The following is a 19,202-nucleotide window of genomic DNA, read 5'->3' on the forward strand; positions in this document are numbered from 1 at the left end:
ATGCCACCTTCGAAAACAGTGTAATAAACACCTGTGTATCATAGACGGGGTGTGAAACGCACAACCGATACGTGCAGCTGGAAAACAGCCTGTTTCTTCCATGTACCGCAAAACAATACCGATGCTGTGGGAGCAATGGGTTTGCAGCACGGCTGGCCCCTGACACAGCACACGGCTTCCTTCCCTCCTCAGGCACTCACACAGAGAGGCTCTCGCTCCATCCCCTCCTTTGGCAGCAAAGGAGCCTGCAAGTCAATCATCTTTCACGAAGGAGGATCACTGCCATGTCTCCCGTCTCCCAGCCTTTAAGCTGGAAAGGCAAGAGAGACACCTACTCGTTACCCTGCTCCCGCTGCCCGGGTCCCACCTTCCACGCAAGTAATTGCAGAGGACAATGCTGGGGACAGGCATGCACGAGCGCGCGCACACGCAAAATAAACCTCCCGGCAGAGAAGCGTCTTCCAGTTTACTTGCTAACTCCCCAAAATCAGGACAATCAAAAGATACCCCTGTTTGTGCAAAGGACGGGCCACCTCCATGGGCAATTGCCGTTTGCATACAGCTGATAACCTGAGCTTTGCCAGAAGACACCGAGGATCTTTTCGCAAAGCGCTTCGTATGCAGCACTTTCCCCGCCACAAAACCCTGCTTTAGTGCTGGTGTGCGTGGCGTGGGGAGTTGGTTCCCATTGTTCCTCCGTCGCTGCTGCGAACGCAGTGTGCACAGACGCGTGCTCGGAGCCTTTTTTGTATTTTCCAGACTCCCCCTTCCCAAGGTTTCTCCTACTGAAGTGTTCCTCGCTTTCTTTTGGAGAATTAAACGAGCACCGGAGAATAACGCTGCCTTGCCCGCATCCCCCTCCACCATGCACTCACGCCCCGAGCCTCCTGCAAAGCCAAGCTGCACTTTCTTACTTCCTAACACTTCTTGGCTCACGCTCCCATTTCTCTTTCTTTTTGAAGACGAGATCTGGGTACCGCCGAGCCCTTCCCTACCTCCCGCACAAGTAGCCCCCGAGCATCGCTGTGTCGGTCCCTCCGTCCCTCCGTTCCTCCCCTAACCCGGTTCCACACACAACCGGCTTTGCCATTTTTAATTAGAAAATGTCCCTGCCAAGTGCGGCGAGAGAGGTGCAGCCCCGAAGAATCGCAGCCTAACAGAGTTGGAAGATGCTTTGCAGATAACTGCGTTTTCTGCCTTGCTTTTATTCCTTTACCCAGTAAAGGCAACCCTTTCCCTTGGTTTCAGCACACAGACCCAAAAAGCTACAGGCAAATATATCCAATCGCAAGCGGGATCAGGTGCAAAAGCAAACGGGAACTAACCCTACCGCCGCCACTGCACACACACTTACACACCTATTATGCCACCTCCTGCCACATTTCTCCTTTATTTTCCATGGATTTCCTTCTTTCCAGGGCTGCCCTTTCTCTCCAAGGCTAAGCAAGGCGCTTCTAACCCCAGTTCCCCCTTCCCATCCGCGGCAAGGGATGCAAAACCTCACGCTAGCCAGCAACGACAGCGAAACCCCCCCGAAAAACCAAATCCTGCTCGCAGAGGGGGAGAAAAGTCCATCAGCAGAAGAGATACGGGCACGTTGTTTTGGGATGCGGAGAAAAATCACCCTCGCCCCGGGAGCGCAAAGGCAAATAAGGCAGAACTGACTTACCGGAGACTCGAGGATGCAGGCTCGCCAGCGTAAACCCGAAGAGGAGAAAAGCCAGCTTTGGTACCCAAACACATCCAAGACTATTCTCCATATTTCAACGCACACCTACAGATTCGGGTCCTGAGCACCAGCAGCAACCAGACATGCACGCACAGCCCCTTCCTCCTCCTCCTCCTCCTCCTCTTCCTCGCAGGGGCTTTTTTTTTTGCTTTTTTTTTCGGTCCTTGCTGACAGGGATCAGCAAAGGGGGAAGGGGTGAGGAGGGAGGAAAAAAAGTTGCATTCAGTCCTGGAGGCTCCGAGGCTCCCGAGCGTGTAGGGAACTAACTCAAGGAGACGGGGAAGGATGGGGAAGGGTCCTCCCACCGCTGGAAAACCATACAGAGGAAAATCCTGCCCCAAAAATAAATTAAAAAAAAAAAAAAAAAAAAAAGCCGTCCGGCGTGTATCAAAAGAGTCGCGGCGGCTCCATATCCAAAGTACCAAAAAAAAAAAAAAAAAAAAAGGAAATTAGGGGGGAAAATAGCCCCGTCGGGGTGGAAGCCGGGGGGCGTGCGGCGCTGCCTCCTCCCCGCAAGCAGCCGCCGGAGGAAGGGCTGCGGCGTCTCACTTGTTACGGGCGCTGCCGCCCGCAGCCTGCCAGCCCGGGCGTGCGGCCGCGGCGGCCACGGGGGCGGGGGCCGCGCAGCGTGGGAGGCGGCGGGGACCGGGGGAGGCCGGGCCGGGCCGGGGGAGGCCGGGCCGGGGAGGGAGGGAGGGAAGGAGGGAGGGAGGGAGGCCGGGCCGGGGGAGGCCGGGCCGGGCCGGGCCGCGCTCGGCAGCGGCGGCCGCAGCGCCCCGGCGGGGAGCGGGGGCGCCCTCTGGGGGCCGCGGGGGGAAGCGCCGCGGCCAGGCCCCGCGGAGCGGCGGGAGCAGGAACCGGCCGCCGGCCCCGGCTGCTCCGAAAGGCTGTGCAGAGGGCCCTGGCCAGGCCGGGGCGATGGGCCCAGGCCATGGGGTGAGGGTCAGCAAGGCTCAGGGCCGGGTCCTGCCCTGGGGGCACAACAACCCCAGGCACCGCTGCAGGCGTGGGGAGGAGCGGCTGGGAGCTGCCCGGCGGGAAAGGGCCTGGGGGTGCTGGTCGACAGCCGCTGGACATGAGCCAGCAGGGTGCCCAGGTGGCCAAGAGGGCCAGTGGCACCCTGGATTGCATCAGGAACGGTGTGGCCAGCAGGAGCAGGGAGGGGATGGTGCCCCTGCGCTGGGCACTGGTGAGGCCGCCCCTCGAATGCTGTGCTCAGCGCTGGGCCCCGCACCCCAAGGCGGCCATGGAGGGGCTGGAGCGTGGCCAGAGCAGGGCAGCGAGGCTGGGGCAGGGGCTGGAGCACAAGGCTGGGGAGGAGCGGCTGGGGGAGCTGGGGGGGCTCAGCCTGGAGAAGAGGAGGCTGAGGGGAGCCCTCATCGCTCTCTGCAACGGCCTGAAAGGAGGCTGGAGCCGGGGGGGTCGGTCTCTGCTCCCCAGGAACAAGCGATGGGACGAGAGGGAACGGCCTCAAGCTGCGCCAGGGCAGGTTCAGGTTGGATATTAGGAAAAACTTCTTCCCCGAAAGGGCTGTCAGGCCCTGGCCCAGGCTGCCCAGGGCAGGGGCTGAGTCCCCATCCCTGGAGGTATTTAAAAGCCAGGGAGATGTGGTGCTTAGGGACATGGTTTAGTGGTGGGCTTGGTAGTGCTGGGTTAACGGTTGGACTTGATGATCTTAAAGGTCTTTTCCAACCTTAACGATTCTGTGATTCTATGAAATCGGCCCCACCTCCACCTCACTTATTTCTGTACCAATAATCTGGCAATTCTACTTCTTTCCTTGTTTTTTTCCCCCTTGTTCTCCTTCCACTTCCCCACTCCTGCAGCACCTCTTCCATTCCCACCACCAACCCATCTCTTCCTCTCTCCCATCCTCAGTTTTCTCCAGACACCTCAAGCCATCGCAGCTGGGGTTTTACGGCTATTCAGCTGTGTGAATTCCCAGGTTAGAGAAACCCACACAGACAATTCTCCTAGGACAGCGAATTGTTTTGAACGAGGAAGACAGGACTCTCGCAAACATCTAATTTTGCACTTGAGAAAAAAAAAAAATCCCTAAAGAGGAGAGAATCAGAAAGCAAGACCAAGAGACCATAGGCTCGGACCACACAAGTCAGCCCTGAGAAGATTCTGCAGCTGAGGACCAGCACCAACGCTAAGCAAGAAACACCAGGGCTCAGGACGCGGGGTCTGGAGCACCTAAAAGCACTATAATATTAAACCTGAGGGGGTGGCTGAATGGCAGCCCAAATACAGCACTGAATACACATGTTGTAACGCAGAAAATCCATAATTTGGGGTGAAACGTTTAAGAAAAAAAGGATTGAGTGCTTCCAATTGCAATCAGGCAGCGAGTGAGCTGGATCTAAGAGGGTAAACTGATGTTTAGGAGCTCTCGGGCTGTTTCAGGATAACCTGTTGCAGTTCACAAGTGCTGAATGCTTGAGGTGCTGAGAGCCCGTGTCACCGGCTGTCAGGGATGAGAGCGTGCCACGGCATCGCTGGGTGCACTTGCACGTGAAGGTGGGATGGAGGGTACTCATCATCCAGGGCCACGGCCAGGCAGCCTTCTCCTGCAGAGAAAGAGCACCAAGCCACGGTGGTGGCACTGGCTGGGTCTCCTCTTAAGCGTGAATTTTGGATGAGTGAGAACCAACGGCTCCAACATTACATAAAGCGCACCTCAGGGGAAACAGGAGTCAAATCCCTGGCAGAAGTCTGCAGCTTGATGTTTTTCTTCTGGGATTCTGACTTTCAGCGTGACTTTATGCAAGAATAATTTAAAATAACCAGCAAACCAATATGCTCAGCCTGCAGTTGTTGCTTTGTCTTAATTAGAGCGTGTCATGCCTTAGGTCAAACTGTGGTCTCCACAGCAGCAAAAGCATTGCCAGCAGCCGAGGAACCCCAACCTTGTACAGCTTACTTGGCTGCTCTCCACCCGCTTTTCCTGCAAGCGGAACATACCGAGCTGCCACACGCATTTCGGTAACTTTTTGGCTGCTGGAAAAAGCACACGTTGGGTAGGAAGTGAAAGCCGAGGAGCTCAGACAACTAAACTGAGTTAATTTCCACTGGTCAGGCACAAGTCTTCTGGACATGCCTTCATTACCTGCCTGTAGGCTTCTGCATGTGGGTTTCTCTCTGGAAATTACCCAGGCCAGATTTCAGGGCAAGAGCAGGACGAGGGCACCAAGGGCCCTGGGGAAGGCACCCCGCCACCCTGTTCCTCACAACAGACTGACCTTGCTCCACCACCCTCACCGTTCCCGGCTCTGAAGGGTGCTCCCGTTGCCGTCTCCAGGAGCTTTCACACACCAAATCCTCTGCTCTGGCTTTGCGAGACATCCCTTTCTGCAAAGACACTGTTTCTGGCCCTTGTTGCTGTTTGTCTGCAGCTTGCCTCTCCTGTTCTCTGATTTTGCTCGTAGTTTGGTCTTTCCTTTTCCCTTATTCCTTCCGTGACATGCCTTATCTCTGTTTTCAGTAGCACCATCACTAATTCTGCATGTGCACCAAAATTATAGCTCTCGCAATGACGACTTTCATACTGATGGTCAGACACCTCCATGCTCTGGGCTCCCACAAAGGGATTTTCTCTGAACAGCCTTGCTCCATCTTCTATTCTCAATAAGCATTCCGCAATGTGAGATAACTCCGTGAGAAGTTGCATCTGGTCCGTTATCATGAAGGTTAAAAGAGAGCAGCCCTTATTGAAAGGGAAAGGACGGCGTGCAGCGGGCATTTGGAGTTGGGGATGGGTTTTCTCCCTTTCGCTTTCCCGGCAGGCTCCAGCATGCAATTCCGTACTTCTGCAGGGCCACACAACGACACGGTTCTCGGTGTGAGCGCCAAGTGACTCTTCACAACCTGTTTCTAAAAACTACCCTTCCAAAACCAGCCTTTCCTTGAGTGTCTGCTCACGTAGCAGAAACTTTTCATCCTGCAAAGCCGGATTTTACAAATACAAAAAAGCCTCAACTCTTAATACGGATTTGGCTCCAACAGCAAGCTGAGCAAACGCAGGCTTCTGTTTTAAACAGAACCAAGACTTCTGCCAGTACGTGGCCAAGACCCTTTCTATTTGAACATGCAGAGCAACGTACGGTGATAATCTTACAACTTGTAGCCACATTTAGATGGGAGTTTCTCTCTGAGATTCTACCGGTCCTTTGGGGAGCGGACCTTTCCCTAAGAAACGGCACGACTGACTTCAAAGCACAGGGAACATCTGCAGGTGCGAGTCTATACGACCAGGAATACCACAAGCCGGGCTGGAATCTATCACCCAGCACGTGACTTTATGTGCTACGTGAAGCCTGAAGAGCAAAATGTGGTCAGGGCAAAGCAAGCAAATTTTCGAATTTATAAAAAAGACGTGTAACATTTGGATTGGTCAGCCTAAGGCTAAAGAGTAAACGGGACTGTTGGTACAACCACGCCACTGCAGCTCAGCTCTTCCAAGGTGGTTTTGCATTGCAGTTTGCAAGTTCCGTATCTTGCTTGTCTATTTAATTTTTGCACGTGTTCTAATAGTGAAAACGTAGTGAGTCTTGCTGAATGGCATATGAAAGTAAACAATGAGCAAAACCAGAGTATTAGAAGCGGCTGTTCTCTCTCAAGCTGTCCGGCAGAGTTATATGGCAATTGTGTACTTTTTCCAACTTCTGAGCCCACGGTAGCGGAGGACAACCAGAACTGATGTGAACCAAGCAGAAAATAGGCAAGCGCTGTGCTTTCTTCTGACATGCGATCTCTCTTATTTTTGCCTTGAGCTTCTTCAGGAACAGACTGCCAATTGCGCTGCGCTGTGCACTGGAGGTTTATGAGCTTCACAAATGGGCGAGCAGGTTTTCACCACTAAAGTCGTTTTTAGTTTTCAATCTGAATGCAGATCCTGAGGGATAAACGTCTTGTGTGTGCCTTAGAGCAAACAGGCTCCACATCGGTGGAAGTAAGCATCGCTGGTCTTTCGGGAAGTAAGGGGATACAGAGACCCGTAAAGCCATATCTGGGCCTTAGGATGAACTACTGCCCAGTCAGTCGCTGCATCCTGACGTGGCAAGACGGGTGACTGCTGCCTGAGTTGCTCTGCTGCCCTCTTCCCTTAGGCTATGGAAAAGTCTTGCTGCTTTGCCTACAGCCGCAGAGCCAAGCCCTGGGAAGGGTCTTCAGGTCGGATCCAGATCTTAAAAACCACGTTGGAGATTAAAAAGCAGCCCTGGGTTTACTTCTAGGCTTATTGCCAACAGGCTTTTTGCATGTACATTTTCTCCGGTAAAACCTGCTGCCTTCCTCAGCCAAAATCCCTTCTACTGTGCCGGAAAAAAACTGGAAATTCATAGGCTGAGAACTTGTAAGAGCAAGTGTGACCCTGAAGGTGAGGGGTTAAAAGCACTCACTAGGCTGGAGGAGATTTCCATCCCTGTCCACGAAATGAAAATCTCGTATCAGCCAGTCATCACTGGTTACAGCCGATACTCTGATCGGCACCATGGAGTCTGCCCCAGGGCCACTGGAGTTCAGCTCCGCAGTGATGCTTTCCATCGCGTATGATTTCTTTGTACATCTCACCCGGTACGAACACGTAGGCTTTTCCTTGTCTAACCGCCATGATGTGCAGTGCTCAACAGACTATTCAAGGCAGAAGACTGCAGAGTTTACTCTGTAACACATTACCACTTTTTCTAGGATCTGGTTCCTCTCTCCTCAAGAGACCTGTTCAAAAACTTGAACGTTTCTTTTGCCGACTTTTACATCCCAATAACCATGTTTAAGGTACTATTATCCAGTGTAAGATTATGTGCAATTACCTCCTTCTCATGTAATTTTGTTCTCCAGAATTACCACTCCCCTTTCATTTGTTACAAGGAATATTTTATACACCTTTATGAATTCATCCAACTATGCAGTAGATCAGAACACATAATTTCATCACACTTACTTAAGTGCCTTTTAAACATAATTAGAAAATTGGTGCAAGTCAAACTAAGCTGCAGTGAAGTTTTCTCCTTTCCTACCTGTTTTTCTTCCCACCAACCCTCAACGTGCTGCTCTCCCCGATGTGGGCTCCCATCAAGCCCAGGGTCTCGTTCCGAGCTGGCTCTCCGGTGGTAGCACAGTGACCTTCCTCCTACCAGTGTCCCAGTCACTGCACGCGCTGCCAAGCACAACTTCTCCAACCAGGTACACCGGGAATGCTTTTAAAGACCAAAACATCCTGCGTACGTTCGTCCATGTCTGTGGCATCTTTTCATTATGAAGCATCACCTAATGAATCTTACAGAGTTGGTTTTGGGTTTTTTTTTGTTATAATTAACTGAATTTCTTTGTTCCTTTTGTTTAGCTCGCAGTTTTCTTAACGTAAGCATTAAGTAGCCACAATAACAGCCACATTGATGTTACTCCAGGATTACAGCAACATACCTCAGAGCAGAATTTACTCCCTTTTACAAAGAACCTTCAGTTAAATGGCTTACAATTAATGAGCTTATTAGACAGATGAGATAAAAAGTCTCCAGTTTTCATGCAAAAGAGAGAATGCTTTTTGCTTTCGCAAGACAAGCACCTACTTCAATTGCCTCGGCACATTTTTTGAAAGCAGCAGCGCATCTGTGGCTTCACCCTCCTCTAAAGCCAAGTATTGGATTTGCTGCCTTGAGAAATCTAGCTCTAACACTGTATGATAAGTTCTTGTTTTCCTGTGATTAGAGTTTAATCACCGTTCCTGTTTTGCCACTTGTGAGCCAAGCTGGTAAATCTAAATGTTGTTTCTCTTCTGCAGAGTCCTTGCATTGGTTCGCGTTCTCCCGTGCACCGAGCAGCTTCTAAATAAGTGTCCACACAGGACTTAAGCTGAAATAACTTCAGCCTGAGCAATAAAACTGTCACATCGCCGCAGGTAAAGGTGGCCATCCACCAGGCTGCTGCCAGCGGTCGGGCCCTCCTGTAAGTGCACATCATCCGTGCTTTTAAATTCCCTGCGGCTGAGCACGGTCCGTCAGGTACCGTCCCTGGTTCTCACGCTGGGAGAAGGCGGCCGCTTGCCTGTGTCATACCTCCGTGCTGGCCCGGAGAGCCCTTCGCAGATCACACACGCCCTCAGCCCAAGCTCTGACTTTACAGGCAACTGCACCTAGCAAGGGGGAATTGCTGGTCTATAACACAGGCTTTGCAACCGCTGCACTGCCAGTCAGAAACGGCAGAGAGGACAGCACGAATACGTGGATCTCAGCCATACTTCTCCTGGAGTTCACTTTTCAGGCTATAGGAATGCAGCTGTATTTTGGACCTTCCCGTTATCTCCATTATTTCATCAAAATAAATGAGTTTTTCCCCTCTCCTACCACAACAACTTTATAACTTGAACAAAGAACAGTAAATCTGCTGTAACAAATAGGATTAAATGGTTTGTCTGCTGCAATATCCAAACTTTTACAGATGCCAGTCATTCCTCCTTTGATGATCCTGAACTTTAGCAGCTGAGAACTTCTCAAAGTTATCAAGCACAAGCAGCGAGAGATGTCTCAGCAAAGTTTACTCACGTGCTGCTCTTCTCAAGGTCAGCACTCCTCCGTTTTCACTGATCCTCATTATAATTCCAGATGGATGTTTTCTTAGGAAAAGTTTCCTTTCTGGAAATTACATGAAGGCACAACTAGCATTTCCCTAGAGGATCACAGACAAAAACTGCTGACTTTTCTGTTCTTAGGCAAGTGGGTACTGGTCCTGTCCCAGCTGGATGAACTGTGGACTTTTCTGAACGTCAAGCCGTGTGGGAGTCAGCTCAGCCTTATAAATTTATGAAAGTGACCTTCTTTCAGAGTAAAATGTAGCTGTGAAACTCTCAGTGACTTACCATCAGATGTTCAGGTGCCTCTGGTGCATTATGTTCTCTGATGAATTGCCAAGATGTTTCTTTCCTAAAGCAGTTTTGAAGTCTCCTGAAAGGATTTGTTTTCCCTAAAGAGAATGAGGGCAAAGTCCAGAGTACCTTGTGCCAGCACATGCTACAAAAAAATCAGCAATTCATGCCTCCCTCTGCAAAAGGCACAGCTTCTCTCTCTGCATTTTCGTGAAGGTTATCTTGAAGTCCACTCGTGCCCGACACACTGTGTCATACCCCCATGGTTTACCGAAATCAGAGCACACCCTTTGAGAAATCCTCATGTTTACATGGGGAAGCTGCCTGTAAGAGTTAGGCTGAAGAGTGAATTTACTTCATTTTTAATGATTTTGGAAACTACGCTTATTTTATGACAGCTTTCAGGAACCAGTTCAGTGTATTTTCTGAGTTCCAGATGCCCTTTCTGTACTCTGCTCTCCAGGGAGCAAAGCTTTCTGAGCCACGGTGTCTCCTCTTACCAACTCTCTCCTCCAGACAGACTCCTATAGCCCTAGCTAGTCCTACCCACCACAGGCACCTCTCCCTGCAAGCACTGATTTCCCTTCAGGAACCTGTGCATCCCCTCCATGGATTTCAATTTCTGATGTTTTTAGAGTTCAGAGCAAATCCTGATCACACTATCTTCATCCTCAGCAAATGCTGCTGCTCCCCAGAGAAGGTGCTGGAGGAACTCTAGCGTCACTAACCCGTTGTCCTAAACTGCCCTGGGAGATGAGCGACAGTGCCAACAGGAAAAGATGGATTCCCCACATACGGGCACAATCTTTTGCGTTAAATTTTTGGCATGTAAAATGCAGATGTCTCCACCTGACCTAATCATCTGAGGTTCTTCATTAGAGTGAAAAAACACAGTCTCAATGCATCACTCTTAGACACCTCCTTTAGGATCAGGCGATCCAGACTCTGGAAGAGCCTAATCCTTTCTGTAGACCCTGGCACTCAGTCAAATGACCCCTCTGTTTGCAAACAAAGCCATTTTTATACAACTAGCAGGGCACAGAAGTTACTCATAGACAGATTGCCAAAAGACTCTCAGGTAAACGTCTGATTTTAAGTGCATGAACAATCAGACGAGCCCCACTGATGTCCGCAGATTGGTCACAAGAGCGAAAGGAAGCAAGAGCTGAAAAGCTTTGCTAAATCAGACTTTCAGTCAATAGCAGGTCTCAGAGGATTACAGCTAATGCTACACTAATATATTAAAACATGGATATTTTATAGCTAATATTAAATGATAAGAAAACAATTTATGACCTCTAAATTTAAATGCCAGAAATTTTGTAAGGAAATGCCTGCAAGTCTTATAAATCAGCGATGGAAGAGATTTCCATTAGATCCAGCCGAATTCACAACTGGCAACGCCTTACTGCTGAATTGTGACAGACCCAATACTCTTGTATACGTGGCCCTCCAGTCCCTTTGCTCGGGGCAGCAGCTGATTTTGACACCTCAGGGCACACTTGTCCATCTGACAGCATCTAATCTTTGTGAGCGAGGCCGTACAGTCACGACGTCCTCTTGCACCCGACCTGTAGAAGAGACTAAACCTTTACCGTAGCTATGACTTCGAATCCTGTGTTAACGTTATCGGTGATCCCAAGATGTTGTCAGTAATGGAAGTGAAGCCACGTGCCCAGTTTTACCCTTGGCTGTGTTTCTTTGGCCTTGAACCCGTCCCTGTGGAAATCGGCAGGAAAAGTGACAGCGCTCATAGTAGGTAATTATGGGATCAAAAAGGGTATTAGCTACCCACAGGCAGAGGTGATCCCTACGATGACTGCCTAGAGCCATACTTCTACCTGGGGCAGGGGACCACAGGATCGTAGGGTCCACTTATGGCTCACTTTGGGAAGACTCCTTGCCACTGACTACAGCCTGTCAAAGCTCTCACATACCTCACGCGAATGTTGCCTGACCGGGTTGGGGCAGGCGCAGTGTTCAGTACGGGTTAAAGCAGGGCGGTGTGACCGCAGGGCGGATTGCCCTCTGCCAGCTTCCCGAGCTAAGCCTCTTTTCTGCCTTCCTCTGGATTTTCTCATGTCATGGTTCAGAAGACACCTGTCCCAACACCCACCGAACTCAGAGCAGTCATGTTGACAACAAATAACACCACCGAACAAATTTTATTTTCATCTCCTGTCACCTCCCTTTGGAAACTGTTTTGCCTGTGCCTAATTCTTTCCACCATCCAGTCCCCAGCCAAAATATCAAGTCCGCATTATCTACCTCGGCATGACTGCCAGGGCTTGAACTGCTGATTAGGTATGTCGAACTTGACGGTTAGACAACTGCACTCTTCCCTCTGGGAAAGAGACAAGCATCTGGTCATTTTTTCTTTTCTGTGTTGGACTGTTCAGGCTGAGAAGCAATTTGTTCAAATGTGAAGTCCTTTACTAGAAGGACTGTGTCCAAGATGAGACAAAATTACAATGAAAGGAAAAATAGCCCACAGCGGCTCAGCTCGCCAACCGAGCCATGGCTCCCAACGAGAAACAGAACACGCTGCTTAAGGCTAGCCCAAATGTTAGCCAGTAGTGATTTGCCACATCAAAACCTCTTTTTCCTATAGACCCCTTGTTGTTTTAAAATCCATGTTTCAGCTTGAAGAGCTATCGTATTTTTTAATGGAAAGTAAACCGATGCTTGCAGACAAATTATCATTACATCTGTTTAATCTCATTGTACTATTGTTGGGCTGCCAAAGAATGGGTCATTAACAATCCACTTACTCAAAGTTACACTTTCCCATTGCTAGAATAAATTCAGCACCTGCAGCGATCCCAGTTAGCAGAGGCTGCCATGGGTTTAATGTTTCTCCGTGGAAGTATCCAGCGTTGGTCACTCGGTGCTGGCAGGAGACGTCCACGCTTTTCCCCCAGATACAACAGCTGACAGTCTGCAAGGCAGCTGCGGCAACAGAAATCTGCCACGTGCTCCTGAGAGCACGCTAAATAACGTTTCTCTTCCTAAAACTATTTTTTCTGTATTTTAGATCAATCTTTTTTTAGTAAGACATTTGTGTGTCTTACACTCGCACTGGGAGATAGGGCATGGAGGTTGAATACTGCTTCTAAAATTTCTTTTCCTTGACTTTGGGAAAGTTACCTAGAGGAAGATTTTTGAGACTTGAAACAGATCTTAGAACCCAAAAAAACCCTAACGAAAGCCTCACTTTTACAGATAACGGCCCTTTTCTATAGGATATGTTTCTTCTAGAGGCATTTGACATTCTGAATCAGATGCATCCCCAAAGGTACCTAATTTTTCTCCGCTGGCTGCGTAAGGAAATCAGGCTTCTAACTTTGTTCAAACACAACTCAATTAGTTGCCTAATGCTGCCTAAAATAGAGGTGTGAATTTTCACTCTCACTCTCCCTCCCCAGGGGCCGTTCCTGGGAAATACTGAGTGCTCTAACCATAATTTAATGACAGGAGTTGCTCAACATCTCTCAAAATCAGCATTCCAGGCATTACATTGCTGCTGAATGGAGTATGTGATATGTCCTTCACTAGGACGGACACTCTCATGCCTTTGAACCAAAGCAGACCAAAGAGGGTTCCCAGCGCTAACCCTGCTTTACCATCAGAGCACAGTTTGCAGCCTCAGTGCTACAAAATGGATGCCAAAATACTCCAATTAGATAAGGACGTGAAACTCATTAACTAATGTCCAAACTTACACATCTTCAGACAAAACCCACTGTTTTCTAATTTGTCAATTTATTCTATTTATTTCTATACATGGATCATATCATTTCATCCAAAATCAGAAGCAGCAAGGTCTCTGCTATCTAAGGTAGCAAGAGAAGACCAGGAATGCAAAAGAGCCTTTCAAATTTCAGGAGCGATACGGGAAGTAAAAGGCAAAGATAATAGGATAACCTTTTTGAAGTTATAGATGTGGTTAGCTCCTTTCCCTTCGTATTTAGAGTTCTCAATGAATATAAATCCCTATAAAGCTCCTAGATGTCAATTCATATCAAGTTCTAGGTTTTCTCATCCCTCTCCACTTCTTTTAACGTTCATTCAAATTATCATATGAATATAATCATAGAATCACAGAATGGTTTGGGTTGGAAGGGACCTTACAGATCATCTGGTTCCAACTCCCCTGCCATGGGCAGGGACACCTTCTGCTAGACCAGGTTGCTCAAAGCCGTACTGGAAGTACCATAACAGTTTGAGAAATGTAACCAGCAAGAGGACAAGAGGAATGTTCTGCTTTAGAAGAGAAAATCATCCTCCCTGCCTCGTAGTTATAGCTCTGGCTGTGAAAACTGGCTAGGGAAATGCCTCACTGCATTGGCATTCATGCTAAATGGCCGTGGTTTCTGTAATCGCTGCTTGAGAACTGTAGTTTTTAATTAGCTTTCACTTATTTCCAGCATGAAGGCTGATTTCAGGGAATCACTCTACAAAAAAAGTCTTATCACCTCACGATGTCAGATTTAACTTATTTCTCCTAATGCTCCACAGATGTTGGGAAGTGCCTTATTAGGTTTATCAAATGCCCGATAATCAAGTCAATACAACAACCAGTCCCGCATGCCAGGGGCAACAAGGAATGTCCCAGTGTGATACGTGTTAAATAAAAGCCTTTTGTAACTCTTCCAGATCACAAAACAGTAATGCTTTCAAGGAATTTGTAGTATACAATAAAAAGCTTTACCACTGAATATCTGAGCCTAACAACTGAGTAAGCAACCAAAACCTACAGAACATAAAATCTACCTCTTATACTGATATTAAAGATGAGCTTTGGTTTTTTACATATCTCAAGAAGGATGTATGCGACAAAAGCTGACATTCAGGAGCGGAGTGAAACAGTGGATTAAGAGAGATTTGAGCTTCCAGAAATCTGGATAAATATCGGTAGCTGCATGTGCACAGGATTTCCATTTGTGCTACACCTGCGTACTGAAACAGAATATACAACCTCCAAAAGTAGAAATATAGAATACAGCATAACGTACATTGCCTCCTTCGGGCATGCTCTATATCAAAACTCCAACGCACGATTTTTTTGACAGAGTTTGCATTGAAAATGAATTCAACAGACAAATTTCTACATGTTGGTTGGGTTTTTTGCCAACCCTACTTTTTGATCGTATCTAGTTACAGAGTTCGGACAAAAAAAAATAAGTAACAGGAAAATCTGAAGAGTAGGCAGGAAGAAAGAAGAAGCTCTTGGGTAAGATGCTTCAGATGATGCAGAAGTACAGCAGAAGTATTCAAGATAATACACAAGCAAGCCCTTTTCAGTCCAAGATCATGACTAGATACAGCATGAATCAAAAAGAACAGAACACCTACAGGCACGTCTCGAACTTTTTGCTTTAAGTCTTAAACCGGGATGTCAGGGGATTGAAGAAGGGCTCTGGAAAGACCAAATTACCACATAGTACTTGTAGTAGCTGTGCTAAATAGCCAGTTCTGTGAAGCAACTGGCACTGGCTGCTGCTAGAGGTGGACTTTAGGTCCTATCTCCGAGGGTCACCTGCTCCTCAGCAGTGAACGAAGAGGTTATCCAAATCCTGCCTGATCGATGAGGTGGAAAGGAGCAGGACGACCATAAACCACCGTGATCCTGTCCTGTTGAGACCAGGCACAACTTGTGATCCAGCTGGCTCTAAAGACTGTGGTACAACTTTCCTCCTCACAGCTTTGGGCACACAACCGATTTTACTGGAGACCGGGCAGACCAATGACTGCACTGGCTCTGAAAACATCAGTCCTTGGAGCGATGGTACGCAGCAGCGAGACGGAGACGCTATCAGAAAGACGTGGCAGAGTTGCAGTCTTGATACGCAAGGGAAAAACCAGAGAAACAAGAAGAAGCAGGTGTGAGGAGGAGAGTTAAGGTGAGGGTGGACAGTGTGGGCTGAGATGAAGTCTGAAACCTGGCAGAGAAGGCCGATGGTGGGGACCTGAGGTAGATCACAGGTTGGTCCCTTCCCTACCGGCGGAACATCTATAGGGAGACGCTGCCTCCTTACGCAGAACAAGGAGCAAAGCCTGTCTGGCCAGCGTAGGCAGAAACAGGTCACTGCTCCCACCAGGAATGAGAACGGTGCAGTTTGGCCGCTTCTTATAAAGTTACCTCTTTTTTCAGCGATATGCATGAGTTTACACCAACCTCCTACTCACAAGAACTCTATCACCATATTTCATTATGCCTTTGAAGACCTTATCAGACAATGTATGAGTAAGTACATATTTATTAATACAGTGCTGAGCAAATACTGTATTTCTGCTATATACTAGAGGAGTTTGCCTTAAAATGTCATATACACTGCTTGCAGCTGCTGATAGCTCTCCTGCTTCCTTTATATGAAAAAAATAAAATAAAAATAAGTATCGGCCTCAGGGGGAAATAATCTATACACAGTTAAAATGAGATATTTCCCTTATTAAAATGTCAGGCTTAGAGCTCACTTGGCACGCTTCCTTTTCTGACATGGTTTGCACCTATGCACGATGGGGCACAATACTTTTCATAACGGAGCAGTCCTTGTGGTCTACATTCATCATGCAGCTTTTTAAGGGAGTGCATTATCAAGGCTGGTTTTTTATTTCCCTCTCTCCTGCTGTAGAAGATCATTTAATGTCATTGCCAATGCTTGGAACATCATGAAATGTTCCCCCTTAGTTAGACCAGGGGTTGTTATTTGAATGCAGACATGAAGAGAGTTTACAAACCATAGCAATTTTATATATATATATAGATAGATAGATAGATACAGTGAAAGATGTAGGACAGCTGTGGAACAAGGGCTTCTGAAACACACACACAAGCAGAAGCAATTTGCTTTGTTAATGTTTCTCATACTTAAACAAAATTTCATGCATCTGTGTTACATGCCAGATGCCAGTAAAAGTTGTTATGGTAATAAACTTGAAGTCTCACTAAATGTTTAACCCCAGGATGTCATTTACTCATCACTGCGAGAGGGCGAGGTATGGTCATAGCAGCGCTGTCTCCTGGGGCAAACCTGACGCTTGTGTTTCTGCGGACAAGTCCTTTCCCTGGGTAGGAAGCGCCTGGAGCTGCACCCGGGGACCCTCTGACTCCAACCTTCTCCGACAAGCAAATCATTGGGCTTCTGAAGTGAAGTTTGTCGATGATCACCTGGGAACCACGGCTAGTAGATCAAGAAAATATTGCGCCCGTGTGTGTGTAACAGTAAAAGCTCCCAGGGTTCAGCTGGAACTCAAGCTGGACAATACACAATACCTACAACGTACCTCCTGTTAATACTACCGGGAGTCGTTCGGGGTTACGGAGCTACCACGATGCTCGTGTACAGGAATGTACCTGGTGTTCAGGAATGCAGAAACAGGTAGAGCAAAAAGCCATCCATCCCTCTCCAGCTCTTAACCTTTGCTACCTACATCTCCGGGGATAACTCCGTTTGCCTTGGCCTTCAGCGAAGACCTAGGGCACAGCACGGCTGACCCTCTCAGAAACTGGAGGAGCACAGAGGAATTAGATGGGCAATGTGGGAATTAAAAATGGCTTTTTCCAAAGCTTTCTGTATTAGCCTCTACTGGAATCCTTACCAACTGTAGGACAGTTAGACCAAAAATGAGTCTGTTTGACTCATTTGTCGCTACTGCAATTGCAGGTCTCGGGGTCGGCACGTGCTTCCTAGGATTCCTCCGGGCTTCCCTCAGGCTTCCCAGCTCCCGTCTCGCTGCGCTATATGCTGACATTTGAAAGCTACAGTCCCACATCATGCAACATGCAAATTGTGATAATTACATGCAGTCCAAGAGCAAAGTTGGAAAAAAATAAAAGCAGGAAAGAGATATTTCATCTTAGGGCACAGTGATAAAAAGGCGTAGGTTCTATACAGCACAAGCTACAGATTTTAACTCCCAGGAGCCTACAATTCTTATGACAACAGGCAGGTTTTATTTTATTTATTTATCAGGACTGTTATTACTACGCTGCTCGTTATTTCTCTCTAACAGTACCTACTGCACTGGTAATCACAGCGTGCGGAGTGGTACGCGCCTGGCTCGGGGCTTTACGGAGACACTGCAGGCAGGGGATCAGCCAGGCACCTGCCAATTTACAGGAGGTCACTTATAGAGTCCATAACTTACAGGGCATCGACATCCCTGCATCGCGCTGCCTTGAGGGGGACCGCTCTGTCCGCGGGCCTGGCCTCACGTCTGCAAATAACTCTCACCCTCCTGCCTGCTTCCCAAACCGCTCCTCGGAGCACGCTCCCCATTACGCTTCCAAGGGCACCGTAACGGCGTATTATAATTCTTCGATGACTTCTTTTCCCACAAGGCCTCCCTTTGCCAGACACATGTAATAATACACATTTTTCATTGCACCAACTGCTTGGGGAAAATGGAGTTTTATTTGTGTCTTCTAGCACTTTTGGAAATTAGCGTATCACCTATGTTGTTGCTTCTTTGTAGACATTTTTCTATCATAGCATATACATTTAATTATGATTCTTTTGTTTCCACCTATTTTATTGTACATTTTTTCCTATTTTCTGCTTCCCTTCCCCTCTTTTTGGCTTATAAAATAAGTTATTTTGGTACCTTCATTCCATCGTGCAGTTAACTCTCACTTTTGGCTATTTCCTTACGGTTGAGGGAAATCTGCTGTCTCCAAATTGATAGAGCCCCTGCCCCTCTACGGCACACTCTCAATGAAATGGGTTTGCTAGGAGTGAAGGCAAAAGAGCAAATTTTGCCCATTTTTGTTTACATATAAGTTCAAAATAAATTTACTTAAGTGACTTATAAGGGTTTGATAACTATATATTTTTTTGTTTAAATATTCATTGTATACAGTAACATATAGTAATGTTGCAATTATAATGTGTATTTGGAGGCACATCAAATGTTACCACTTTTCATCTCTAAATCTCACAGCGCTTCCCAAATAACACCTCTCAGATTTTCTGAGATTTATGAAAGGGGAAAGCGAGGCGCGGGGAGGTTAAGTGACCTGCCCAAGTCACACAGCAAATAAGTGGCCTGAATCCCACTTCCATATCCAGGCCACTGGGACCTGGATCCTTTATAACGATTTGAACGCCGGTTATGGTTAGTTTTTGTTTTCAGAGGGAGATGAGTTAAGTTTCTAGGAGCCTATACAAGCAGAGCAGCGCAAATCTCTCTGCCTCTTCTCACTGCGGGCGTGCAAATCCCGCTTTTTCATGATTGTGCTACAGCCCAGGGCTCCAGCGAGGGCTGGAGTAAACCCTCCAAATGAAACCACGTCCCTTCAGAGATCTGCACAGAACCTTGTGGATTTACATAGTGCTGACAGCCAGAAATCAAAGTCTTGTGGACTGTAACAGTTACTGAATTATGAAAATGGAGGAGCGCAAACTCATAGCTTGGAAATGATGAATCTGCAGCTGGCTCTGAAGAAACAGCAGGCTTTCGTTATCTGAAATGAGCACTAGCAATTAAGGGCCGGCTCCACTGGTGTACGGAGAAGTTTTACCTTTAGTTTCAGCAGGAGAAATTCAACCCTCAGCTCTTCAATTAGTTGTATCTGAATCCAGTTACGTAAAAGTTATAACTGACAGA

General features: G+C 47.7%; 1 protein-coding gene across 1 annotated transcript in view; it reads right to left on the reverse strand.

Annotated features, from left to right (window-relative positions):
* Positions 1-1,760, reverse strand: part of DCC (DCC netrin 1 receptor) — a gene marked incomplete at both ends in the record, with an annotated part of 597,951 nt that extends 596,191 nt beyond the window's left edge. The window contains one exon of the mRNA XM_082336600.1: positions 1,670-1,760. Within this exon, the coding sequence (XP_082192726.1) occupies positions 1,670-1,760 (91 nt within the window). The remainder of the gene's footprint in view (positions 1-1,669) is intronic.
* Between the last annotated feature and the right edge of the window lie 17,442 nt (positions 1,761-19,202).

This window comes from Platalea leucorodia (genome assembly GCF_965183815.1).
Source record: "Platalea leucorodia genome assembly, chromosome: Z".
In the NCBI taxonomy this organism is placed as follows: Eukaryota; Metazoa; Chordata; class Aves; order Pelecaniformes; family Threskiornithidae; genus Platalea; species Platalea leucorodia.